The 27776-nt window shown below is 43.9% G+C and overlaps 1 protein-coding gene across 7 annotated transcripts; it reads left to right on the forward strand.

Moving 5' to 3' along the window:
- The first annotated feature begins 5056 nt into the window (after nucleotides 1-5056).
- On the forward strand, nucleotides 5057-27339 carry LOC131200215 (arylsulfatase D-like). 7 transcript variants are annotated; one of them, XM_058186744.1, is made up of 11 exons: nucleotides 5058-5406; nucleotides 6452-6585; nucleotides 8043-8164; nucleotides 9322-9414; nucleotides 10231-10353; nucleotides 15704-16127; nucleotides 16600-16736; nucleotides 23244-23378; nucleotides 23574-23610; nucleotides 24492-24613; nucleotides 25846-27339. In XM_058186744.1, the coding sequence occupies exons 5-11, from the start codon at nucleotides 10233-10235 to the stop codon at nucleotides 26211-26213; spliced, it is 1344 nt and encodes a 447-aa protein (XP_058042727.1). In that variant the 5' UTR covers nucleotides 5058-5406; nucleotides 6452-6585; nucleotides 8043-8164; nucleotides 9322-9414; nucleotides 10231-10232; the 3' UTR covers nucleotides 26214-27339. The 7 variants fall into 7 exon arrangements, 6 of the variants coding, with proteins under 6 accessions (XP_058042722.1, XP_058042727.1, XP_058042724.1 ...); XR_009155546.1 differs by lacking the exon at nucleotides 9322-9414 and having other exon boundaries at nucleotides 5057-5353; nucleotides 6452-6601; nucleotides 24464-24613; nucleotides 25846-25872; XM_058186743.1 differs by lacking the exon at nucleotides 9322-9414 and having other exon boundaries at nucleotides 5059-5406.
- The last annotated feature ends 437 nt before the right edge of the window (nucleotides 27340-27776 follow it).

Consider the following 27776-nt stretch of genomic DNA (forward strand, 5'->3'; position numbering starts at 1 on the left):
TCCAAAGACTGTGGGTACGAGACCTGGGCGAGGTGCTGCTGGAGCAACTCATCAGGGGTCAGAGACATGCGTTTGCGGAGGCGGCTGCTATCGAAAAGCAATCTGGGCTGGCAAAGCGCCCTGGGCCAGCCAGCGCATGAAATGTCCACCCAAGCGGCGGAGACACTGCAAAGCCTCTCACACCAAAGGCGAGCACAAAGTGCAACCCCGGTGCACCAGGAAGAGATCAGACCGAATCGGCGGTGAGGATGAGGAAGGGTCTGCCGAACCGAGAAAGCAGCGGAAAAGAGGACCGGGACGAATCACGGAAGTTGCGGAGGTCAACACCAGCGCCAACGCTGCAAGTTTAAGGACGCAACATGTCTGCGGTGCGAGAAGAAAGGGCACCTAGCTCAAGTCTGTCGAGCTCCCCAACCTTCCCCGAAAATTCAAATCGGCCAATCAGAGCGCGGATCGGCAAGGCGACCCGCGATTGGCTCAAACAAAAAGGCGCGGATTCAACCAAACGACTGTGGTCATAGGCGCGCCTCAACCCGAGTGGAGAAGAAGATCTTCACCAAACCCAAAATAGAAGGAGTACGGTGCCGACTCGAAGTAGACACGGGTCAGCGATCACCATCATGTCCTGGGACACTTTGGCGAAGTCACTGCCATCAGTCAAGCGCCACCTGCAAACACAACGGCTACGAGTCCACGACTACCAAGGGAATCGCATCCTGTTCGAGGGACCACCTCCGTCCGAGTCGAGCACGGACCACACAAGAAGACCCTGCCCATCACGATCGTCGAAGGGACCCTGCCTAGTTTGTTGGGACTAGACTGGTTTCGCACTGGGCATGGGAGTGACTGGCATCTACAGAAGTGACTGTAACCTGAAAGACATACTCATGAACGAGTTCAAGATGTCTTCAAGGACTGCCTGGGCAAGTACAAGGGGACCCCTATTTCCTTCAACTTAGACCCCAGGTAGCTCCCATTAGGTTAAAGGCAAGGAGAGTCCTTTGCCCTTAAACCTAAAATTGACAAGGAGCTAGATAAGCTCATAAATCAGGGGATTTTGGTGCCAGTCGATCACGCAAAGTGGGAGACGCCAATCGTCACCCCAGTAAAACCAGATGGGTCAATTAGAATCTGCGCTGACTACAAGGCGACGCTAAACAAAGCCTTACAGAAAAGCGCTTACCCAGTTCCCGTGGTGCAACACTTGCTGCACTCTTTGGGGCAAGGGCAAGTCTTTGCAAAGTTAGACTTGGCTCAAGCCTACCAACAACTGCCCGTAGACGCCAACACAGCCGAAGCCCAAACGATTGTAACTCACAGGGGGGCCTTCAAGTGTACCCGATTACAATTTGGGGTGAGTGTGGCACCGGGCTGTTCCAAAATTTGATGGAACGACTTCTGCAAGGGCTCCCAGGGGTAGTTCCCTACTTCGATGATGTATTGATATCAGCCGAAAACGTAGAGGAATTGGGGGAGCGTTTGAGAAAAGTTCTGGGCATTTTCCGGTCAGCCGGACTAAAGGTTAAAGTGAACAAATGCCAGATAGGGGTAGAATCCGTCGAATTCTTGGGCTACCGAATAGACAAGAAAGGAATTCACCCCACTGAGAGCAAGGTCAAGGCAATCAGAAAGGCTCCAGCGCCCAAAAACAAAACAGAGCTACAGGCATTCCTGGGCTAGTGAATTTTACGGGTTTTTTAAAAAACAAAGCGACCGTTGCTGAACCGCTGCATAAGCTTCTAGGGAAAAATACTGCGTGGTCTTGGGGAAAATCGGAAAGTAGGGCTTTCGAAGCAGTAAAAAACCTGCTCTCGAGCGACAGCCTGCTCATCCAGTATCATAGCTCATTGCCATTAGTGCTGGTTTGCGATGCCTCCCCTTACGGGGTGGGGGCTGTGCTCAGCCACAGACTGCCAAACGGCACAGAAGCCCCTATAGCCTTCTACTCCAGAACGATGTCCTCCCCAGAGAGGAACTATAGCCAGTTAGATAAGGAAGCGCTAGCAATTGTGTCAGGGGTAAAAAAATTTCACGAATATGTTTTTGGGCGAGACTTTGAAATTGTGACTGACCACAGACCGCTGTTAGGAATACTGGCTGGCGACCGCCCAACGCCTGTGGCACTTTCGCCACGATTGACTCGATGGACTATTTTCTTAGCCGCTTATTCTTACAAGCTGCAGCATCGACCAGGAAAAGAAGTGGGGCATGCGGACGCGTTAAGCAGATGCCCACTACCAGGGCGATCAAGACCCCACTCCGGGACGCCCATCCTGCTTATTGACTCTTTGACTCTGGCCCAGTCACATCTAAGGAAGTGGCTCGGCATCATACCGGGACATTATGTTAAGGACTGTACTCGGTTGGGTACAAGAGGGTGGCCGCTGCGGGCGAGCAGTTTAAGGAATTTGTAAAAACGTAATGAGCTCTCGGCTCAAGGGGTGCCTGTTATGGGGTGATCGAGTGGTAATCCCGGAGAAATTGAGGGAAGGGTATTGGACCTCCTCCACGAGGTCACCCAGGGATCGTAAGGATGAAGGGCTAGCAAGAAGCTATGTGTGGTGGCCACTCATGGACTCAGAGATTGCTGAGAGGGTAGGAAATGCCAGGCTTGCCAAGAGTCCAGACCTCTACCCCAACGGCCCCAGTCAGGAATGGGAAAACCCCAAGGGCCCTGGTCAAGAATCCACATTGATTTTGCTGGCCCTTTCCACGCCAAACCTTCCTAGTGGTTGTCGACGCTTTCTCTAAATGGTTGGAGATCATACTCATGAAATCCACGACAGCCGAGGCAGTAATCGCAGCCCTGCGCCACCTATTCGCGAACCCACGGGTTGCCTGACACTCTGGTGTCCGACAACGCCCGCAATTCACGGCAGCCCAGTTTGAGGAATACTTGGCAGAGGAGGGCATCCGACATGCCCTCTCTGCGCCTTTCCACCCTGCGTCGAATGGCCTTGCAGAGCATTCCGTCCGAGCGCTAAGGAGGCATTGTCCAGGCTCAAGCCAGGTGACTGGCAAACAAAGATAGATTTCTTTCTGGCGTTCAGCACAGAACCCCAAGCACTGCTACAGGCAGAAGCCCAGCCGAATTATTGATGGGACGGAAGCTCCGGTGCCCACTTGACCGTTTGAATCCCATTACACACCAGAGGGTTACAAGGGGAACTAGAAAAACGAGAGAAATGGGCATAGGCGATCGAGTGTGGGCCCGCAACTATGGGGACGGCCCAAGTTGGCTCGCAGGGCAAATCATAAAAGCAACCGTCCAAAGTCATACTTGGTCGAGTTACAAGACAACCGGTATGGAGGCGCCACATAGATCAGATAAGGAAACGAATAGCTGAACAACCCGAGCTAAATGAGACAGATCATGACCACTCCTTATTTGAACCCACAGCTGACCATAACCCGGGAGGCGCAAGACTTAGCTGAGGTCCCGGAGGTCCAGCGACGCCATCAGGTTCCGATGGAAACAGCAGGAAAATTCCAAAAGTAATCCAAGGCCGGATGGCCAAGAAAAAGAGTCTGCAAGTAATCCAGGGCCCGATGGCCTAGAGAAAGAGCTGGGAGGAGAAAACAGCCCCTCCGACCAGCTCAAAACACCACCCAGGACTGAACCGCGCAGGTCTGAAAGAATTAGGAGACGCCCAGGTTATTTGCGTGACTACGTCGAAAAATAACATGTAAATAATATGTAAATAGTGGTAAAGTGTTTTCTGGGAGGGGAGGAGTGTTATGTATCTTTAAATATTTTGGCGGGAAACAAGCACGTTGCTGATTGGTGGAAGCCGCCGGTTAAACAGTATATAAAGGGTTGTTTTTCCCCAGCCAGGTTGCTGGGTTCACCCTATATTAAAGAGCTGTTGTCACTACCCTGGTCTCCAGCCTCGTTACTTCCCAAACTTAACAGTGTCCACAGAGTAAAGTTGTGGCAAGGGATAAATATGATCTGTAAATGCCAAACAATGGAAACAAAAACAAGATCCAACCAAATACATTAAAGTAAATATAAGAATTCCAGCAGACCACAAGATGGCGCAGATTTGCTACCAAAATGGAAAATGGTTTTTAAGAGATCAGAGTCAAATACCTCTTACAGGACAGAGGAAATAGCAAGAACTTTCATTCAGCCTCATAGAATAGTACCGTAAGCAAGCAAGTATCTACTCACAGGTGGTGGTTCTCAAATCTTTCTATATATAGGCACCACTAACTTAAAACACACACACAGGAGAGAGAGAATTATCAAGACATAAGTAATTCTATAACAGTTTTAATCAAGTACCTTTCCGTGAACAGAAAGTATAACAGAAAATTATAAAAGTCATCACATATACATATACATACATACACATATCACCTATACAATTTAAAATGATATCGCTAACCTCCCAATCTAGCGTGGTTCTTCAGCCTACTCTGGGTATGGCAGTCTTTACTGCCAACAGACAATTTGAAATTCGTGTCCATCCTTTTAATGCAGATATTAGAAAGAAAATAAGGGGACCATCATTCAGGCAAAATGTACGGCATATGGCTTTTAATTTATGGCATTGGTCAATAGTACTACGAGAAATATGATGGTATTTGAGCGAGAGCGAGACCTCGGGGTGAAATCCGAGAAATTTGATGGTCTAAGATTGAATTTGGAGGGAAAGAATCCCCCGCCCCATACACACGTTCTTTCTCTCCAAGGTTGACCTTGGAGGGAAAGAACGTGTGTATGGGGCGGGGGATTTTTCCTCCAAATTCAATCTTAGACCATCAAATTTCTCGGATTTCACCCCGAGGTCTCGCTCTCGCTCAAATACCATCAGATTTCTCAAATTTCTCCCCGAGATTTGCTTTCGCTAAAATACTGTTTTTGTTTTTGTTTTATTTTTGTCATAACAGTGTATATAAGCATTAACATGAAATAACTATATAACATATAAGCATATATATGAGCATAAGTATGTAATAACTGTATTAATTGGATATAATGAAGAGGAACAATAGGACAGGAAACGGTAGGCACCTTTGTGCTCTTATGCACGCCCCTTATAGTCCGTTTAGGAAAGGGGTGAGGTCAATAGTAGATAGTTTTTGGTTAAAGATTTTGGGATTATACAGTATTTTACTGTATACTGCTATGAGTTAATCAGTGAAAAGAGCCGTGTGTACGCTTTTGCTTAAGAGTGAAGTTTTCTCTCGGTCTCTTAATTAACTCTAAACTTCGTACCTGGAGTTTAAATCCTCGGCAAATCTGCTCAGATTCTGAAGCGAGTGCCAGTTTTCTTCCGGGGAAGGAGCGGACTTTGAACATGGGAATTGCTGAGCCTCTGGTGGGGCCCTTATTTTTGTGTAAAAGGTGGGCTTTATTCCAGGTTTCTCCGGATCATGACCGCTGGTGTTTCTTTCTCGGTATACATCTCTTTTTACTCTTGTTTCAATAGGCAGCCTTTAATAATCTCTTGCTGCAAAAGTTTGTGCAATTGTTTCGTAACATGCTGGATTAGCAACAGAGAAAAACTTACCCTCAATTCCTTTCGTCTTTCTTTCCTTCTTTCCCTCTTCTAATCTAGAAAAGCTCTCACTGGAAATTCACTAACACAAACTTCTTGTTTCCAACACTTTAAATGCGGGGTGGGGGTGGGTTATTAATAAAAAGTTTTGTAACTCCTAGTTTAAAATGGCTGCTGATTCTACTTTGAAAAAACAATCTGGAAAGGATTAAATACGATTATTTTTCCCAGTCCCCTGCTTTTATATGTAGCCCCTGCATATGTAGCAATAAAGAAGTTTTGAGCATTTCCACCCCCCACCCCCCGTCCGTCGGCCCCCCCCCTCCCCCAAGTTCATCTACACGATTTTTTCTAGTCAGGTTTTGGATAAAAAGACCTAGAGGAGAAATAAAATGAGGCTGAGAATGAAAGAAAGAAAACAGCAAATGAAAGCCCAGGTTGTTAGGAACAATACGCTGACTCTGTAAACCACTTAGAGAGGGCTGTAAAGCACTATGACATGATATATAAGTCTATGGACTATTGCTACTGCTATCAGTCTAACCAAATAAAGAAAAATTAGAGAGACAAAATTAGTTAGATTGAACAAATACATGCACTTTGCTTGTTTAACAGAGATTGCTATTATTAAAAGAATTGTAAAAGTGTTACAATATGAATTTGATTCCAAATATGGACATCTTACTGTATATGCAAAATATTTCAAAGAGATATATGGTTTTTTAACAAAATCTTATCTGCAAATGGAAGGATCCATATTTTTCATCTGTTATTGAATCTTGAAACTGTAATTGCAGGTATCAACTTATTGTACTAATCAATTATAATAAATTTTGGTATGCCAAAAACTAAATTTTCATGTAACTTACTCTGTAAGGTGTTTGTGTGGGTCTACATGACATCTTTTTACAAATATTATTTGCTTTCCTTAATTTTGATTTCAGTATCTACTTGATGACCCTGATGGCTTTTCTTATATTGCTTCATACCTGTAGAGTGGATGCAACTCTTGATTCTAAGCCAAATATTATTCTGATGCTGGCTGATGATCTTGGAATTGGAGATATAGGCTGTTATGGTAACATTACTATCAAGTAAAGTATTCTCAGGTTACTTTTATATTGCTTTAAAGCTGCTTAAGCAGTTTGGCAATGTGCTTTATTGTAAGCTGTCCGGTGAGTCCGGTGGCCATATACATTTCACAAATAAGTAAACACATGCACATAACTTTGGTGAATCTATCCAAATGTTTCATTTAACTTCATTTGATTTACTTAATCTACTGCATTAAGTACTATTTGTGTCTATCACTAAGCATTATGTTTAAATAGCTACATGTATGATTATTTAATCTGCTACATATTGCCTTGATGTACCCCAGCTGTCACACTTAAGTTTTGTTATGCATAGAGCCACACAACCTACAGGTCTCCCAAATGAATACTATTTAAATATGTTTGATTTCAATTCCCATAATTGCAAATGACTACATGTCAAATTATGGAATCCAGAGAGCAATAGGATAGGGAACTGGCTTCAACCTTCTCAACTTATGCATTTACTTCTGTTTTATATTTTGATTTGCTGTAATTAATCCTTTTTCAGAGTTTAGGATTTTTATGAATAATTTTCAGAAAATAATGTAAGGTAATTAAATTTCAGCCAATTTAAATATTTCAAGTAGATGTCTATTTTTATACAATATGCTAGTTTATACACGTTAATCTCTGACTCATGGAGCCAGCCTGATTCTGAAATACTAAGCCATTATATTTTTATATATCACATGGAGTCAAAAACAATACTATGATTTAGCAAGACATGTAACCCAGTCTTTTAAATCTCCCTTGAAACATTGTCTTTAAGAAATGTAAAAAAAACATGAGTTGTTTTTAATCTATATTTTTAGGACAGAAATCAAACAAAACAGTTTCAGGCCCTTTTTATGGGCTCCTGCTAAAAACCTTCCTTGAATGGTGGGAGCTAAAAGCAATTTAAGACAGAGCTCATCAAAGTGGAAAATCATTTTTCCATTCTTGTTTTGCAGTTTTTCTCCTTCATTGTCGATATGCTGATATAATTTGCCTTAGCTGCTTAAAAAAAACATATTCTGGATCTTTCCAACCAACTGCCTTTCCCACTACATTTTTCCCTTTATCTGCCTTTAGAGCTATGAATGGTGATACAGCTGGATGTTGCCAAGGACAGCACACTTCTTCCGCCATAGACTTTGTACTCCATAAGAGGCTAAATATCTTACAGGCTCTTCCTTCCCAAAGGATATACATTCGATGCATGGATAGCAGAAGTATAGATATTTTGAGTAGCAATCAGTGAACACAACCACACATAGACATGACTTCCAACCTAGCAGACTCTTCAGCTAGAGCATCTCTATATGTTGTTGAAAGTACAAACATACCAGACAAATCACTTGGGCTATTGCTAAATTGTTTTACATTTTTCAGTTCTTTTTCTATGACTAGCTCCCTTTTAGCTACCTACTTATATTAACATTTTATATTTTTATTATAGGACCCCTAGCATTGACCAACTAGCTAAGGAAGGAGTGAAACTTACTCAGCATATTGCAGCAGCCTCACTTTGTACCCCAAGTAGAGCGGCTTTTCTGACTGGCAGATACCCCATCAGATCAGGTAGAGGGATTATTTGATCATAGAGTTGGATAAATGAAATCACATAAACCACATGTGATATAAAGGATTTAAGGAATGGGACTACCATAACATTACAACAACGGCGTAACTGGGAAAGGGGAAATGTACCGGTATTTGATGCCACAAAAACTAAGATAGCAGAGCTCTGGTGGCACAGTGGTTAGAATGCAATATTGCAGGCTACTTCTGCTGATTGCCAGTGGGTTCAATCCTGACCAGTTTAAGGCTGACTTAGCCTTCCATCCTTCTGAGGTCAGCAAAATGAGGACTCAGATTGTTGGGGGCAATGTGCTGATTCTGTAAACTGCTTAAGGAGGGCTGTAAAGCTCTGAAGTGGTATATAAGTCTTAAGTGCTATTGCTACTGCTATCAATATTGGGAACACCCACAAGTAAGAACATCCTGTAACGTTCATTAATGTCCTTGTAATATGCTATAATTTTTGCATGTTTTAGTTCTGTGGCATGTATTCCTTTGACCATCTTTTACGTGCTCCTTGGGGATGCTTATCTTCAATTCTCAATTATTGTTAAGGTCAAACATATATTAGTTCAAGCAGCAGACCACCACCCAATTCATAGCCATTCATAGTCTAGGCTACACAGTGCCATAGTCTAAAAAGTAAAGGTAAAGGTTCCCCTCGCACATATGTGCTAGTCTTTGCCGACTCTAGGGGGCGGTGCTCATCTCCGTTTCAAAGCTGAAGAGCCAGCGCTGTCCAAAGACGTCTCCGTGGTCATGTGGGCGGCATGTACTAATATTGCATATGTGTATTACATTTGCAATTATTGGCATTGTTGTAGACATCTGTAGCTCATTAGTGGAAAAAAACTAATGTAAAGAATGGACGCTTTACAAAATTAATAGCTGCTTTTGTCACTAATCATTTTGATATCAGATGGGCAGTAAATAAATTTCTACTTTTGTTTTACAGCAGGCTTTATTTTTCTGGATAGATCGGGGGTGGGGGAAGGAATGTTGAGAGTAGAAATACAGGATCTTTCTCTCATTCTCAGATTCAGCTGACATCTGTCTTGCCCAAGTAATTAGTTTATAGTGGAAATATGATCACAATGAATGGGTGCCAGCTAGCTCACATTTCTGATTATTCTTTCTTCTTCTCATTTCTTGTAAAGGCATTTAGAGACAGCCTGAGGAAAGTTATGAAGGACTTGAGTTAAGGAAGGACTTGAACAAGTGATTACACAGTCCAGAGATCAAAGCCAAAAGTGAGACAGAAACACAAAATAATCATTCCTTTCTTTAGTATAAAATAGGATCAGAATGAAACGTGGACAGCCTTTAAAGATTCCTATACTGGGGTTTGGATTTAAATATGTCCCTTTTAACTATGGTATTATAATCCAGGCTTTTATCTTCTTGAGGTACTTTTATCTAGCCTTATTTCCAAGAACATATCCCATCAGTGTTCACTAGAAGGAAGCAGGATTATAATTCCCCAACTTCTAAACTAGCCTGGGCATTAGCTTGGGGCTAGTCATTTTGGTTGAACTTTGGGAGTCATTATCGTAATTAAATTGAAAGATACCAGCACAGAGAAGATTGGTCTATTGATTTTGTAGTCTTAAGTTTTGTGTTTTATCTAGATCACTTGTAATAATTTGCAAATGTTGTAGAATGTGTTTACTCCATACAAACTATGACACATCACACATATAAAGCAAAAACCAATGCAAATATTGTACCTATCCATTTGTCTGATGACTCTGATGCAAATTTACAGTTTTACTGTTTTGCTTTAATACCTTCCTGAAGTCAATAAAGTGAGTAGCGCAGAAGTGTCATGAAAACATTAAACATTTCCCTTTTATTTTGAAGGGCAAATCATCTCTTACGTTTTCCCATATTGGTGTATTTTGAGCTGGTGCTTATTATATAGTATAATATATGCAATGGTCCTGAGTAAATAGGGAGTTACATGACTACATTCACTCAATCAATTTGTAGAATTGGATATATTTCCAATTACGAAAGAACAATACTGTTTGTTACAAATTACAGGTAAAATGAACTTGTCTTTGCAGGCATGGCTTCAAGAAATGCCTATCGAGCTTTGCAGTGGAATGCTGGCTCAGGAGGACTTCCAGTCAATGAGACAACTTTTGCCAAGATGCTACAACAGCAAGGCTATGTCACAGGCCTTATAGGTTTGTAGAAAGTTATTATAAAGTTTTTATATGAGTGTTTTTTGATCAGTCAACCTCATCAGTGCTGGCTAAGGAATTATGTAACTTGAAGTCTACACGTATTAAAGTTGATGAGAATGAGAAACACCGCTCTATATTGAAGATTTGGGTGTAAAAATAAATACTAAACCTTAGAAGCAGAATTTTTGCATCAGATCAACAATTACTATATCAGGAAATGCAAATATTTCTCCCATCTTTTTTTTTTTTGTCATTCTCACCTACAAAATAGAGGCATCTTAGATCAAATATATTGGGCCTAGTCTAATAGCATTCTTTTTTCGGAAAATAGAAATTTTTCTAAATTCTCTTTAGTCTGGATGTTCTGACACCTAATTCTAGATGCATTTTGAAATGATATAACAACATGAAGAGGCATTGTTTTATTTGTTTGTTTCTTAGGCCTAAAAATATAAAGATATAAATGCAAAGTGAGCTCTGGCTGTTATACTAACTGCTTCTAGATCACGGATCTCAAACTCAGTCTCTTACCTGTTTTGACCTTATATCTTTAATCTCCATAAAAATGAGTGTATCCTTTAGAAGTGGACACTGCAAGAATTCACTCTCAGTTGTATCATGGAACAAGATCATCAAGTTCTCATGCGCGAGTATGGCGTTCTGCTGGAGGGAGTAGAGCTGGCGACGGACGATTTTTGCAGGATGGCAGCTTTCGGGTGACCTACTGAGCTGCTCTGATCCCCCGGCGTGTTGGACCATCTTCTGGCAACCGCAGGAGAGGTTTTCGGACCTCTCGGGTTTGCGGCCGGCGAGAGCGAGGGCCATGGGGAGAGCGGCGGACAGATAACGGCGGCCATTTTCGGGGCGCAGAGGAGGCCTGCCGCTCGTCGTTGGTGTTTGGCTTCGGTTTCAGCCTCAGCCTGCCTTGTCCATCGGCACTTTACAGCGCACGGTGAGACTTAGGCGGGCTGTGAGGCGTTCCATCTTCCGAAGCTTTTTATTTCCGTTGGCGTGAAGCGAGACGAGGCCGCGGCGAGAGGTGAGGCCCGAGATGAGGCCTCGAGGCGTGGCCGTGGCTCATCCTTCTCTGTTAATGGCGCTTCTATCTGGCGCTTGTCACCTACGTCCTATTTTAATGGGCTGCCCCCCCCACTTGACTTTTGGAGATCGAAGGGGCGAAGGATTATTCCTCTGCTTATAGCTGTCTGCCCTCCCCCTGATTTTCGAACGCTGAAGGGGTGAAGGATTATCCCCAGCCTATGGTCGCCTTCTCTGTTTGGTCTTTTTTCACCTTCATGGTCCGTGCTGGCCCCTTGCCATATTGGGATCTATGGCCGTTTGGCGTCATCAGCTGGCTGTGGACAGGCCTTAAGCCTGGAGAAGCCTGCGTTTCGGAGCAGTTGGCGGAGGGGGCGATACAGCAGGCTTTGGAGGTGGATTTAATATGGGGGGGTCGGTAATGCCACCCGTTTTGCCAATGGATCGCTGGACTGGTTTATGGACAGATTGGCTGTAATTCCTTAATTTATTCGATCTGTTGCAAGGATTCTATCTATGGATCATTACCATGGACGCTATCTGTCTATTTCCTTTTGGGTTTAACATCTTTGTCATCATGTTCCAGCCGTTATTATTTGTCATCATGTTCCAGCTATTATTCATTTCATCTGATAACTGGACATCCATTGGAGGTTCCATCATGTATGACTGTTCTGCCAACCTGGGACTTTATCATCCTAACGTCTTTCGCCGATTCTTATTTCTTCTATGCATTACTCTGCACGTGAACTCTTGCGCCTGCGAGGTGCCCCCGCCTCACAGGAATGGCCCGCTTTGTTGCCAAGGGCCGGCCTCAATGACGGGTTTTGGGACCCACAGAGGTGGCATGCGTCAAAAAAGAGCCTTTGGGGGTTTTTAAATAGGGAATTTTTAAGGGGAGGGACGGTTAGAACGGGTGTTGGGGGAAACCCGTCGGGGAGGGTATGTCCAGTCCCAGCGTGCGCTCACGACAGTATTTTAGTTGGTCCAAAGACAGGGGGGAGGGGATTGTGCAGAGCAGAGAATGTTTTTCCATCTTTACGGTAAGTGGGAGAGGCAGATATGGCGGAGGCAGGGGGCCGTATCGTTCTTCGGGAGCACGTGTTCGATGTTTAAAAGCGATCACGTGCTCCGGCCCCCCAGTCCTTACTCGTTCCCCGGATGGTCAAGACCCTCAGAGTTTGGGTCTGCGGCTGATGCTTTGCAATGCCCGGTCCGTGGTCAATAAGGCTCCCCTGATTTGTGACCTTATTTATAGGGAGTCCGCGGACTTTATGGGCATTACGGAGACCTGGTTGGGCACAGAAGAGGGTGTACCCCTGGTTGAACTGTGCCCTCCGGGTTTCCGGGCATTCCATCAGCCGAGGGCCCAAGGTAGGGGTGGGGGGGTGGCGGTTGTGATAAACGAAAGTTTGGAGCCGAGGGAGTCCACTGTTCCTCAGATAGCTGGTTGTGAATCCCTCCTTGTGAAGTGGGGCAACCGGAATCAGATGGGGTTGTTGATCACATACCTGGCTCCTTGCTGCGTGACTACAGCCCTACCTGAGCTACTAGAGGTGCTTGCTGGCGTGGCAGTTGAGATTCCCAGACTTCCGGTCTTGGGGGATTTCAACTTGCCATCGGCCGGCTTGTCATCAACGGTGGTTCAGGAGTTCCAGGCCTCCATGACGGCCTTGGACCTGATTCAAGTAACTGATGGCCCTACACAAATTGGGGGAGGCACGCTAGACCTGATTTTTATCTCTGGTCAGTGGGTTAATGATCTGGTTTTAGGAGATATAGTGAAGGTACCGGTGTCATGGTCAGATCATTTTCTTCTTCGCCTAGACTTTCAGACCGCCGCTCACCACCGCAGGGAGACGGAGCCACTGCGTTGGTTCCGTCCCAGGCACCTGATGGACCCGGAGAGGTTCCTGACGGAGCTTGGGCCGTTTCCTGAGGATCTTACCCACGGCACGACTGAAGAACTGGTTGCGGCCTGGGAACGGGCCGTGGCTGGGGCTTTGGACCGTGTCGTGCCTTTGCGGCCTCTGACCCGGCATAGATCTCAATTGGCTCCCTGGTTTTCCGAGGAGCTGAGAGAGATAAAACGCCGGAGAAGACGCCTAGAGAGTACTTGGAGGTCTAGCCGTTCCGAGGCTGATCGGACACTATTGAGGTCTTTTACTAAGACCTACCTAGTGGCAATGAGGGAGGCGAAACGTACCTACGTTTCCACCCTCATTGCATCGGCAGATAACCGCCCGGCCGCCTTGTTTCGGGTGACCCGTTCCCTTCTTCATCAAGGGGGACGGGATGACCCCTTACAGGGATGAGCTGAGGAGTTTAACGGTTATCTATACGATAAAATCGTTCAACTTCGGGATAGTTTGGACCAAGATTGCGATGATCCAACTGAGATGACAGAGCCGCGTCTTGTTGAGGTTATTTTGGATGAGTTTGATTCTGTGGCTCTCGAGGACGTGGACAGGTTGCTGGGGAGGTTACATGCAACTACATGTTTACTGGACCCGTGTCCTTCCTGGTTAGTGCTGGCTGCTCAGGAAGTGACACGAGGCTGGCTCCAGGGGATTATAAATGCTTCTTTGGTGGAAGGGGTTTTCCCCGCCGCCTTGAAAGAGGCGGTGGTGAGACCTCTCCTCAAGAAGCCTTCCCTGGACCCAGCTATTTTGGGAAATTATCGTCCAGTCTCCAACCTTCGCTTTGTGGCGAAGGTTGTAGAGAGTGTGGTTGCATGGCAGCTCCCCCGGCACCTGGAGGAAGCTGTCTATCTAGACCCATTCCAGTCTGGCTTCCAACCCAGTTATAGCACGGAAACGGCTTTGGTCGCGTTGGTGGATGACCTCTGGAGGGCCAGGGACAGGGGTTGTTCCTCTGCCTAGGTCCTATTAGATCTCTCAGCGGCTTTTGATACCATCGACCATGGTATCCTGCTGCGCCGGTTGGAGGGATTAGGAGTGGGGGGCATCGTTTATCGGTGGGTTCTCCTCCTATCTCTCTGACCGGTCGCAGACGGTGTTGACAGGGGGGCAGAGGTCGTCCTCGAGGTGCCTCACTTGTGGGGTGCCTCAGGGGTCGATTCTCTCGCCTACCCTGTTCAACATCTATATGAAGCCGCTGGGCGAGGTCATCAGTGGTTTCGGGGTGAGTTATCATCTGTACGCTGATGATACTCAGCTGTACTTTTCCACCCCGGACCACCCCAACGAAGCGGTCGAAGTGCTGTCCCGGTGCTTGGAAGCTGTATGGGTCTGGATGGGGAGAAACAGACTCAAGCTCAATCCCTCCAAGACGGAGTGGCTGTGGATGCCGGCACCCCGGTACAGTCAGCTGCACCCGCAGCTGACTGTCGGGGGTGAGTTAGTGGCCCCAAAGAAGGTGGTTCGCAACTTGAGCGTCCTCCTGGATGGACGGCTGTCCTTTGATGAACATCTGGCGGCCGTCTCCAGGAGGGCCTTTTACCAAGTTCGCTTGGTCCGCCAGTTGCGTCCCTTCCTTGACCGGGATGCCTTATGCACGGTCACTCACGCTCTGGTTACGTCTAGGTTGGATTACTGCAATGCTCTCTACATGGGGCTGCCCTTGAGGTGCACCCGGAGACTACAGTTAGTCCAGAATGCGGCTGCGCGAGTAGTAACGGGAGCCGCTCGTGGCTTCCACGTAACATCACTACTCCGTAGTCTGCACTGGCTTCCTGTGGTTTTTCGGGTGCGCTTCAAGATTTTGGTTACCACCTTTAAAGCGCTCCATGGCTTAGGACCTGGGTACTTACGAGACCACCTGCTGTTACCCTTTGCCTCCCACCGACCCGTACGCTCTCACAGAGAGGGTCTCCTCAGGGTGCCGTCCGCCAAACAGTGTCGGCTGGCGGCCCCCAGGAGTAGGGCCTTCTCTGTGGGGGCAGCGACACTCTGGAATGAACTCCCCCCTGGCCTACGTCAAGTGCCTGATCTTTGGACCTTCTGTCGTGAGCTCAAAACACACTTATTTATTCAAGCGGGACTGGCATAATAGTGTTGAATTTTAAATTTGGGGTTTTGCTAATATTTTAAAATTTTAAAATCTAAATTTTTAATTATCAGCCTTTTATAATCTGCTATGTTTTAAATGTTGTTTTAATTGTATATATTTTGTGTTTTATCTTTGGCTGTACACCGCCCTGAGTCCTTCGGGAGAAGGGCGGTATAAAAATTTAATTAAATAAATAAATAAATAAATAAAGTTTTTTTTTTGAAGTACTGTGTTTACTGGATACTGAGATTATCCCAAAGAACAATTCAGACTAAGTAATACTTTCCTTTTTGATTTTCAGGGAAATGGCATCAAGGTGTAAGCTGTGATACTATCGATGATTATTGCCACCATCCCTTGAATCATGGCTTTGATTATTTTTATGGCATGCCCTTCACACTTTTCAACAACTGTCAGGATAACAAACCTCCAGAATTGGATAGAGCCTTTCAAGCTAAATTATGGTTCTATACGCAAGTCATTACTTTTGCAGTACTCACATTTCTTATTGGAAAAATTATTGGGTTGGTGTCCATTCCTTGGAAAGTGATCATCTTCCTTGCTTTGTTTAATTTCCTGTTTTTTGCTTCATGGTACTCCTCCTATGGCTTTGTGAAATACTGGAACTGTATCTTGATGCGCAACTATAACATCACCGAACAACCTATGAAACTGGGAAGAACAAGTTTAATTTTACTAAATGAAGCACTTTCTTTTATTCAAAGGTAATAAATAGATCTATCTAAATATCAAATACCAAAAGTACAGGTAGTCCTCTACTTACAACGGTTCATTTAATGATGGTTCAAAGTTACAACACAACTGGAAAAAGTGACTTAATGAGTGTTTTTCACACAACCGTTGCAGCATCCCCATCATCATGTGATCAAAATTTAGATGCTTGGCAGCTAGTTCTTATGATAGTTGCAATGCCTTGGGATCATGTGAACCCCTTTTGCAGCCTTCTGACAAGCAGATTTGATGGGGAAGCCAGATACACATAGTTACTAACTTAACAACTGCAGTGATTCACTTAACAACGGTGGCAGGAAGGATTGTAAAATGGGGCAAAACTCACTTAACTATGTCACTTAGCAACATACATTTTGGGCGCAATTGTGGTCGTAAGTCAAAGACTACCTTACTACTTTCCATTGCTAAATGGAACCTAAATATGATCTTTTTTATTTGTTTAAGCAAAAAACACAAGCCATTTCTCCTGCTTGTTTCGTTTCTGCATGTCCATACACCTCTGATTACAACTGAAAAATTTGTGGGAAAGAGCAAACATGGTATATATGGAGACCATGTAGAAGAACTGGACTGGTTAGTAGGTGAGTTGCTTCTGCTACAGAACAGAGGTAAACCATTCTCAAGAAGGATTAAAATATGCTTAATCTACGATTATATAATTGTCTACTCTTCATTTCCTGTTTTGGACAGCGGTATTGTCTAGAATTCTTAATTTATTTCTGACCAGTTAGAAGAAAAAAGAAACAATAGGAAGTGGTTGGGAATTGGGAATGTAATTTTATATATTTGATTTTTAAGATGTAGTTGTTTGTGTTACGATGTCCCATCTCAATCCTTCAGTGTGTTACTTTCCTAATGAAATAGGGAGTTGTCTTAAGATTGTAGGCAGGATAGAAAGTTTCCTTAATGGTACCACATACAAGATTTAGACTTAGACTTAGAATAACTTCATTGTCATTTGAATGTACACTGATCGGCATACATTAAAACAAAATTTTGTTGCATACAGCTCTCAAAGGGTTACCACCTCCAATATACACTACATAAACATGACAAAATAAATAAATAAATGCAAAATTATTCATATATCCACATATATGACACAGAGAAACAACACAGTCTAGTTTGGATGTATACATGTACATGGCGAGAAAAACGAAGAAGAATGCTGCTATTGCAATAGACTAGCTCATCTGTTCTGCTGTACACATCTAATGAATAACCAACCAACACACATACTCCGTGCATATTATATGTAGCCTGAATTTAGTCTAAGAGACATCTTTGAAATACATAGCCAAAATTTCTGCAATGTTTTATTGAGGTTAAATGAGCTATGATCTTCCTCAAGCTGGATCTCCATTTGCATCTAAGCAGGGCACAAACTTGACAGGCTAAATTGCTCCTTAATTAAGGAGCAATTGCTCCTGTAACTTTATTAAAGTACTGACCCACCCACATCAGTATTATAACACAATCCAACCCTGAGGGGGATACAATTTTATTAGGCTTGAGCACTCATGACCTTAGAGAACAGTTGGTGATTAGGAACAGTTTCACAGTGGACTGTCAGACTTCATGCAAACCTAGCAATGCATCTCCAACTAGGAACTCAGGAGCTCTCTGCAGATCATATTCCAGTGGTGGGCCCAGGAGGAGAGCCTTTTCTGGCCTTGTCCCTGCCCTTTGGCATAGTCTCCCTCATATACACAGAGAGATCAGGCAAGCCCCCACCCTCCTGGCCTTCCAGAAAGGTTTGAAAACATGATTTTGCTGTTTTATTTGAGGCTTACAGAAGAGCACAAAGCCCCAGGGCCCCTGAAGAACACCCCACCCCTTAATTAACTTTTAACATATATGTATTTTTAAAATTTTATATATACAGTTTTTATGTTTTAATATTTTGTTCATTGCGAGGGTAAGGGGGATTTCAAAATTTGATAGAGATAATAGGTTAGACTAAATTAGATTTGATTTGATTAGCTTTAGATTAAATTAGATTGAAGATAATAGACAGAGATCGAGACAGAGACGATAGAGTTAGAAATACTTTTCAAATCCAGCATTTCATTCCTAGACTTTTTATACCCATATTTTAGAATCAATAGATTTCTGACTGTTGGATTCCCAATCTTGAAGACTGACATCTGTTTGCCATCTTGAAGGCTTACTAGCATGGTTGTGTTGTCAGAAGGCAGTTTCACACAGAAGACGATTTTCTGTTTGCAGAATAATTTCTCTTTGCACTGACTACCTCCTGTTATGTATCTTTAAATATTTTGGCGGGAAACAAGCACGTTGCTGATTGGTTGAAGCCGCCGGTTAAACAGTATATAAAGGGTTGTTTTTCCCCAGTTTGGTTGCTGGGTTCACCATATATTAAAGAGCTGTTGTCACTACCCTGGTCTCCAGCCTCGTTACTTCCCGAACTTAACACTGGCGACGAAGGTGGGATACCGAGGCTAAGGAGCACCAGAACCGAGCTGAAGCACGGAAGAACCGAACCCAGCAAACACAGGGCAGAAAAGCGGAGATGGCCAGTTACACTCCGCCCGCACCGTTTGACCCAGCTAGAGAGAAATGGGGAACGTACATGACCCGTTTCGAAAGCTTTCTAGAAGCCAACGAACTGCAAGGAGTTCCAGACAACCGCAAAAGGGCATACTTTGAGCCACTGCGTCCCGAGGTCATCGACATCGCGAAGCCCTGGCAGAGCCAACGCCGATACAATCGGTATCGTGGCAAACTCTGCAAACCCTGCTAAAAACCATTTCGCCAACGCCGTCCAAATACGTGCGGCGTTTTGAATTTGGAGAGCGCCGGCAGCTAGATGGCGAATCCATCGGCGACTACATGGCCGCCCTCGGAAAGCCTCCAAAGACTGTGGGTACCGAGACCTGGACGAGGTGCTGCTGGAGCAACTCATCAGGGGGTCCGAGACATGCGATTGCGAGGCGGCTGCTATCGAAAAGCAATCTGACGCTGGCAAACGCCCTGGACGAAGCCAGAGCGCATGAAATGTCCACCCAAGCGGCGGAGACACTGCAAAAGCCTCTCACACCAAAGGCGAGCACAAAGTCAACCCCGGTGCACCAAGAAGAGATCCAGACCGAATCCGACGGAGAGGATGAGGAAGGGGTCTGCCGAACCGAGAAACGCGGAAAAGAGGACCGGGACGAATGCGGAAGTTGCGGAGGTCAACACCAGCGCCAACGCTGCAAGTTTAAGGACGCAACATGTCGGCGGTGCGAGAAGAAAGGGCACCTAGCTCAAGTCTGTCGAGCTCCCCAACCTTCCCGCCGAAAATTTAAATCGGCCAATCAGAGCGCGGGATCAGCAAGGCGACCCGCGATTGGCTCAAACAAAAAAGGCGCGGATTCGAACCAAACGACTGTGGTCATAGGCCGCGCCTCAACCCGAGTGGAGAAGAAGATCTTCACCAAACCCAAAATAGAAGGAGTACGGTGCCGACTCAAAGTGGACACCGGGTCAGCAATCACCATCATGTCCTGGGACACTTTGGCGAAGTCACTGCCATCAGTCGCGAAGCGCCACCTGCAAACACAACGGCTACGAATCCACGACTACCAAGGGAATCGAATCCCTGTTCGAGGGACCACCTCTGTCCGAGTCGAGTACGGACCACACAAGAAGACCCTGCCCATCACGATCGTCGAAGGGACCCTGCCTAGTTTGTTGGGACTAGACTGGTTTCGCGCACTGGGCATGGGCGTGACTGGCATCTACAGAAGTGACTGTAACCTGAAAGACATACTCATGAATGAGTTCGAAGATGTTTTCAAGGACTGCCTGGGCAAGTACAAGGGGACCCCTATTTCCTTCAACTTAGACCCCAGGTAGCCCCATTAGGTTAAAGGCAAGGAGAGTCCTTTGCCCTCAAACCTAAAATTGACAAGGAGCAAGAAAAGCTCAAAAAGTAAGAGATTTTGGTGCCAGTCGATCACGCAAAGTGGGAGACGCCAATCGTCACGCCAGTAAAACCAGATGGGTCAATTAGAATCTGCGCAGACTACAAGACGACACTAAACAAAGCCTTACAGAAAAGCGCTTACCGGTTCCGTGGTGCAACACTTGCTGCACTCTTTGGGGCAAGGGCAAGTCTTTGCAAAGTTAGACTTGGCCCAAGCCTACCAGCAACTGCCCATAGGCGCCAACACAGCGAAGCCCAAGCGATTGTAACTCACAGGGGTGCATTCAAGTGTACCCGATTACAATTTGGGGTGAGTGTGGCACCGGGCTGTTCCAAAACTTAATGGAACGACTTCTGCAAGGGCTCCCAGGGTAGTTCCTACGATGATGTATTGATATCAGCCGAAAGCGTAGAGGAATTGGGGAGCGTCTGAGAAAGGTTCTGGGCATTTTCCGGTCAGCGGACTAAAGGTTAAAGTGAACAAATGCCAGATAGGGGTAGAATCTGAATTCTTGGGCTACCGAATAGACAAGAAAATTCACCCACTGAGAGCAAGGTCAAGGCAATTAGAAAGGCTCCAGCGCCCAAAAACAAAACAGAGCTACAGGCATTCCTGGGGCTAGTGAATTTTACGCGGTTTTTAAAAACAAAGCGACCGTTGCTGAACCGCTGCATAAGCTTCTAGGAAAAATACTGTTTGGTCTTGGGGAAAGTCGGAAAGTAGGGCTTTGAAGCAGTAAAAACCTGCTCTCGGCGATAGCCTGCTCATCCAGTATCATAGCTCATTGCCCTTAGTGCTGGTTTGCGATGCCTCCCCTTACGGGTGGGGCTGTGCTCAGCCACAGACTTCAAAGCGGCACAGAAGCCCTATAGCCTTCTACTCCAGAACGATGTCCTCCACAGAGAGGAACTATAGCCAGTTAGATAAGGAAGCGCTAGCAATTGTGTCAGGGGTAAAAAAATTTCACGAATATGTTTTTGGGCGAGACTTTGAAATTGTAACTGACCACAGACCGCTGTTAGGAATACTGGCAGGCGACCTACGCCGTGGCACTTTCGCCACGATTGACCCGATGGACTATTTTCTTAGCCGCTTATTCCTACAAGCTGCAGCATCGACCGGGAAAAGAAGTGGGGCATGCGGACGCGTTAAGCAGATGCCCACTGCCAGGGGCGATCGAAGACCCCACTCCGGGGACGCCCATCCTGCTGATTGACTCTTTGGACTCTGGCCCAGTCACATCTAAGGAAGTGGCTCGGGCATCATACCGGGACATTATGCTAAGGACTGTACTCGGTTGGGTACAAAGAGGGTGGCCCGCTGCGCCGGGCGAACGGTTTAAGGAATTTGTAAAAAAACGTGAGGAGCTCTCGGCTCAAGGGGGGTGCCTGCTATGGGGTGATCGAGTGGTAATCCCGGAGAAATTGAGGGGAAGGGTATTGGACCTCCTCCACGAGGGTCACCCAGGGATCGTAAGGATGAAGGGGCTAGCAAGAAGCTATGTGTGGTGGCCACTCATGGACGCAGAGATTGCTGAGAGGGTAGGAAAATGCCAGGCTTGCCAAGAGTCCAGACCTCTACCCCCAACGGCCCCAGTCAGGGAATGGGAAAAACCCCAAGGGCCCTGGTCGAGAATCCACATTGATTTTGCTGGCCCTTTCCACGGCCAAACCTTCCTAGTGGTTGTCGACGCTTTCTCTAAATGGTTGGAGATCATACTCATGAAATCCACGACAGCCGAGGCAGTAATCGCAGCCCTGCGCCACCTATTCGCAACCCACGGGTTGCCTGACACGCTGGTATCTGACAACGGCCCGCAATTCACGGCAGCCCAGTTTGAGGAATACTTGGTAGAGGTGGGCATCCGACATGCCCTCTCTGCCTTTCCACCCTGCGTCGAATGGCCTTGCAGGCGTTCCGTCCGGGCGCTAAGGAGGCATTGTCCAGGCTCAAGCCAGGGGACTGGCAAACAAAGATAGATTTCTTTCTGGCCGTTCAGCATAGAACCCCAAGCACGGCTACAGGCAGAAGCCCAGCCGAATTATTGATGGGACGGAAACTCCGGTGCCCACTTGACCGTTTGAATCCCCATTACACACCAGAGGGTTACAAGGGGGAACTAGAAAAAACGAGAGAAATGGGCATAGGCGACCGAGTGTGGGCCCGCAACTATGGGGATGGCCCAAGTTGGCTAGCAGGGCAAATCATAAAAGCAACCGGTCCAAAATCATACTTGGTTGAGTTAAAAGACAATCGAGTATGGAGGCGCCACATAGATCAGATAAGGAAACGACTAGCTGAACAACCCGAGCTAAATGAGACAGATCATGACCACTCATTATTTGATCCCACAGCTGACCATAACCCGGGGGAGGCGCAAGACTTAGCTGAGGTCCCGGAGGTCCAGCGACGCCATCAGGTTCCCGATGGAAACAGCAGGGAAAATTCAAAAAGTAATCCAGGGCCGGATGGCCAAGAAAAAGAGTCTGCAAGTAATCCAGGGCCCGATGGCCTAGAGGAAGAGCTGGGAGGAGAAAACAGCCCCTCCGACCAGCTCAAAACACCACCCAGGACTGAACCGCGCAGGTCCGAAAGAATTAGGAGACGCCCAGGTTATTTGCGTGACTACGTCGAAAAATAACATGTAAATAATATGTAAATAGTGGTAAAGTGTTTTCTGGGAAGGGAGGAGTGTTATGTATCTTTAAATATTTTGGCGGGAAACAAGCACGTTGCTGATTGGTTGAAGCCGCCGGTTAAACAGTATATAAAGGGTTGTTTTTCCCCAGTTTGGTTGCTGGGTTCACCATATATTAAAGAGCTGTTGTCACTACCCTGGTCTCCAGCCTCGTTACTTCCCAAACTTAACACCTCCTGTGTTGTATCAAAGTGGCCCATGGATCCTGTTGTTCAGGAGCAGCATTTGATAGATCCTGTTAGCTTCAGAAAAAGGAAAGAGTTCCATGAATTAACAAATAAGATTTGGGATCTAAGTTAGAGATGGCAGATTCACAGGATTGTTTTGAGGAAACAATGTCTTTGTAAAGGGAAGTATGGTGAGCACCGTGAATTAATAAAATATTACTTTTGTTATTCTTTGAATACTTCTGTATAATTCTATATAATGTGGATCTTTCTTTCTCTCCCCTCATGCAGGTCAGATTCTTAATGCTATTGACAAGGAAGGCTTGCAAAATAGCACCTTTGTCTACTTTGCTTCAGACCATGGAGGCCACCTGGAAGGTCAAGATGGAACAGTACAGGTTGGGGGTTGGAACGGCATCTATAAAGGTGAATAAGGCAATAAGATTGTCTGTCTGCCTAACTAGAATTTTGGGGGTTGGGGGTTGGAACGGCATCTATAAAGGTGAATAAGGCACCTTTAACCAGCCTTTAACCACCTTTAATTCTGCCTAACTAGAATTTTGGAGGTCATTCTTCGTCTGCTTGATGAACCAACAAGCCTCATGGATATTTTTCCCACAGTGATTCATTTGGCTGGAAAAGATGTGCCCCAGGACAGGTATAGAACCTGAATTCTTACTGTACCTATATTTAAATTATTCATAAGTGATCCAGCAGTGATCCAATAGTTTATTAAAATATACAACAGAATCTTGTTTCTTCTGTCCTTCTTTTGAAGTCAATATGTATTAATGAGCAGTTCCCAGATATCATTCCTAAAATACTCCTTTAAAGAAATTGCTCTTTGCAATTTACTGAAATCGCTTAACATAATCTCCAGTATATCTAATACATCATCTAGGATTATGAGTATTACATGGACTGTGATTGTATATGTGCTGAAAGCATTTTCTGCAGTTTCTTTATAATACTGGTGATGCTGTAAAGCTGTTTTCTTTGTATCTATACCATTTTGTCATCTTTGGAAATGTTTAATTATTTATATATTTTAATTAATCTTTTGTTTCCCTGCTGAACACTGAAACACAGTTTTGTCTACTGCATAATACATTTAAAGCAATGTTTCTCAACCTTAGGAACTTTAAGATATGCTGACTTCAATTTCCAGAAATCTCTAACCAGAAAACTGTCTGGAGAATTCTGGAAGTTGAATTCCATGTATTTTGAAGTTGCCAAGATTTAGAAACACTAATTTAAAGTATTATTTAAGTGGCAAACAGTATAAAAATTATACTTTTCTCTAAAAATTCTTTGCATGTTTAGAAAGATTCTATTCAGTTTATTTTTTAAAATATTATTTTTTAATATTTTCTTTTAAAATATAAGATATATATGGTCCACCCAGCAAATATGCAGAAAAAAATATTGGAAAATATATATCTTTCAGCATGTTATTAACATAGATTTGATTGTATCAGCCTAAATATAGGATCTAATTTACTTACTTTTAGTTGACTGCTATTTCCTGCATCACTGTAGAATAATTGATGGAAGAAATCTTCTACCTTTATTGCAACAAAAAATCAAACACTCGGAACATGAATTCCTGTTTCATTACTGTGGAAGTTATTTACATGCAGCACGGTGGCATCAAAAAGACAGTGAGTGAAAAGAGTTATCTTGCATTTGAAAATATCCCTTCAAAATTACATACACACATATTATCAGTGAATTATTTATTTAGAATAGGATTCAGAGGATAATTAGAACTGCAGAAAAAATAATTGCTACCAACTTGCCTTCCATTGAGGAGCTGTATACTGCACGAATCAAGAAGAGAGCCGTGAAAATATTTGCAGATCCCTCGCATCCTGGACATAAACTGTTTCAACTCCTACCATCAAAACGACGCTATAGAGCACTGCACACCAGAACAACTAGACACAAGAACAGTTTTTTCCCGAAGGCCATCACTCTGCTAAACAAATAATTCCCTCAACACTGTCAGACTATTTACTGAATCTGCACTACTATTAATCGTTTCATAGTTCCCATCACCAATCTCTTTCCACTTATGACTGTATGACTATAACTTGTTGCTGGCAATCCTTATGATTTATATTGATATATTGATCATCAATTGTGTTGTAAATGTTGTACCTTGATGAACGTATCTTTTCTTTTATGTACACTGAGAGCATATGCACCAAGACAAATTCCTTGTGTGTCCAATCACACTTGGCCAATAAAATTCTATTCTATTCTATTCTATTCTAATCTTCTCATCGTTCCCATCACCCATCTCCTTCCACTTATGACTGTATGACTGTAACTTTGTTGCTGGCAATCCTTATGATTTATATTGATATATTGACCATCATTTGTGTTGTAAATGTTGTACCTTGATGAAGGTATCTTTTCTTTTATGTACACTGAGAGCATATGCACCAAGACAAATTCCTTGTGTGTCCAATCACACTTGGCCAATAAAAAATTCTATTCTATTCTATTCTAATTATTTATCCTGTAAAGAAATACCTAAGGCTAATGTGTAAATCTTAATACTACTTTGTACTTGGTTTTCTACATGATCAAAACCAATGTGAAATAATTATTTTGTAGATAAGTTCAGACATGGTTTATACATGACAATGACAGTCTTCGTACAAGAGACAAACCATGTTGAGGCTTAGTACAAAATATAAATCACATTTGTATCCTGGCGAAAGAGCTTTTGCATTGGGTATACACGGTATGAGCAGGGATGAACATTTTTTGGTGTTGACAAGAATTTTTTGTTTGATTTCCAAAATGAAAATAAATCTATATATTATTCATATCCCATCTTTGTAAATATTTTGATAGTGTTTGTTTTATGTTTTGTTTCTACCAGGTGGTGCTTTATGGAAGGCTCATTATGTGACACCAATATTTTCAACTGAAGATGCAGGGGGTTGTTATGGAAAAGGAATCTGCCCATGTTCTGGAGAAGGTGTCATCCATCACGTTCCTCCTTTGCTATTTGATCTCTCAAGAGATCCATCAGAGGCCATCCCTTTATCAGAGACCACTGAACCACATTTTCAGGAAATTCTTAAGAAAATAGATGACGCTGTGGCGAAGCATCGCAGAACTCTTACTCCTGTCCCACAACAGCTCTCTTACTACAACATCATTTGGAAACCATGGCTCCAGCCATGCTGTGGGACATTTCCATTCTGTTGGTGCGACAAAGAAGGTGCTAACATCCATTCAAATTAATATGGACTACCCAAAAATTATATTAAATGAAAATTAACTTTAGAACTGAGAAATTCAATTAACATCATGAACCAACGCTCTTCATAATATACATAAATGATCTCTATGACCATATCTCAAGTTATTGTGTTCTCTTTGCTGACGATGTCAAACTATTTAACACCACCAACAATACTACTACCCTTCAAAAAGACCTTGACTTTGTATCCGATTGGTCTAAAACTTGGCAACTCCAAATCTCAACCAGCAAATGCTCAGTCTTACGTATTGGAAAAAAGAACCAAAATACTAAGTACAAGCTTGATGGATATTACCTTACAGATGACCTCCACCCTGTTAAAGACCTTGGAGTTTTCATATCAAATGACCTAAATGCCAAAGCCCACTGCAACTACATAGCAAAAAAGGCTCTAAGAGTTGTAAACCTAATTCTGCGTAGCTTCTTTTCCAAAAACACTACACTACTAACCAGAGCATACAAAACATTTGCTAGACCTATTCTTGAATACAGTTCACCTGTCTGGAACCCATACCACATTTCTGACATCAACACAATTGAACATGTCCAGAAATATTTTACAAGAAGAGTTCTCTGCTCCTCTGAAAACAACAAAATACCTTATACCACCAGACTTGAAATCCTGGGTTTAGAGAACTTAGAACTCCGCCGATTCCGACAAGACCTGTGCTTAACTCATAGAATCATCTATTGCAATGTTCTTCCTGTTGAAGACTACTTCAGCTTCAATCGCAATAATACAAGAGCAAACAATAGATTTAAACTTAATGTTAACCGCTTCAATCTTGATTGCAGAAAATATGACTTCTGCAACAGAATTATTAACACTTGGAACACACTACCTGACTCTGGTCTCTTCCCAAAATCCCAAAAGCTTTAACCAAAAACTGTCTACTATTGACCTCACCCCATTCCTAAAAGGATTATAAGGGGCGTGCATAAGAGCACAAAAGTGCCTACCGTTCCTGTCCTATTGTTACCTTTCATTATATCAAATTAATATAGATATTGCATACTTTTGCTCATATATATGCTTATATGATATGTAGATATTTTATGTTGATGCTTGTGTATATTGTTGTGACAAAATAAAATTAAAAAAAACTTCTTCAATTTGATTTTTTTATGACTTTTTATCAATGACTTGGACAAGGGGATAGATGGGGAACTCATCAAATTCGCAGATGACACCAAGCTGGCAGAAATAGCCAACACTTCAGAAGATAGGCTCAACATACAGAAGGATCTTGACAGACTTGAACATTGGGCGCTATCTAACAAAATGAAATTCAATGGTGAAAAAAGTAAGGTTCTACATTTAGGCAAAAAACCAAAATGCACAGGTACCGTATATGTGGTACCTTGCTCAATAGTAGTAACTGTGAGAGGGATTTTGGAGTCCTAGTGGACAACCATTTAGATATGAGCCAGCAGTGTGCAGTAGCTGCCAAAAAAAGCCAACACAGTTCTGGGCTGCATAAACAGAGGGATAGAATAATAGTGAAGTATTAATAGCACTTTATAATGCCTTGGTAAGGCCATAC

Source organism: Ahaetulla prasina, chromosome 5, assembly GCF_028640845.1.
Source record: "Ahaetulla prasina isolate Xishuangbanna chromosome 5, ASM2864084v1, whole genome shotgun sequence".
NCBI classification, from domain to species: domain Eukaryota; kingdom Metazoa; phylum Chordata; class Lepidosauria; order Squamata; family Colubridae; genus Ahaetulla; species Ahaetulla prasina.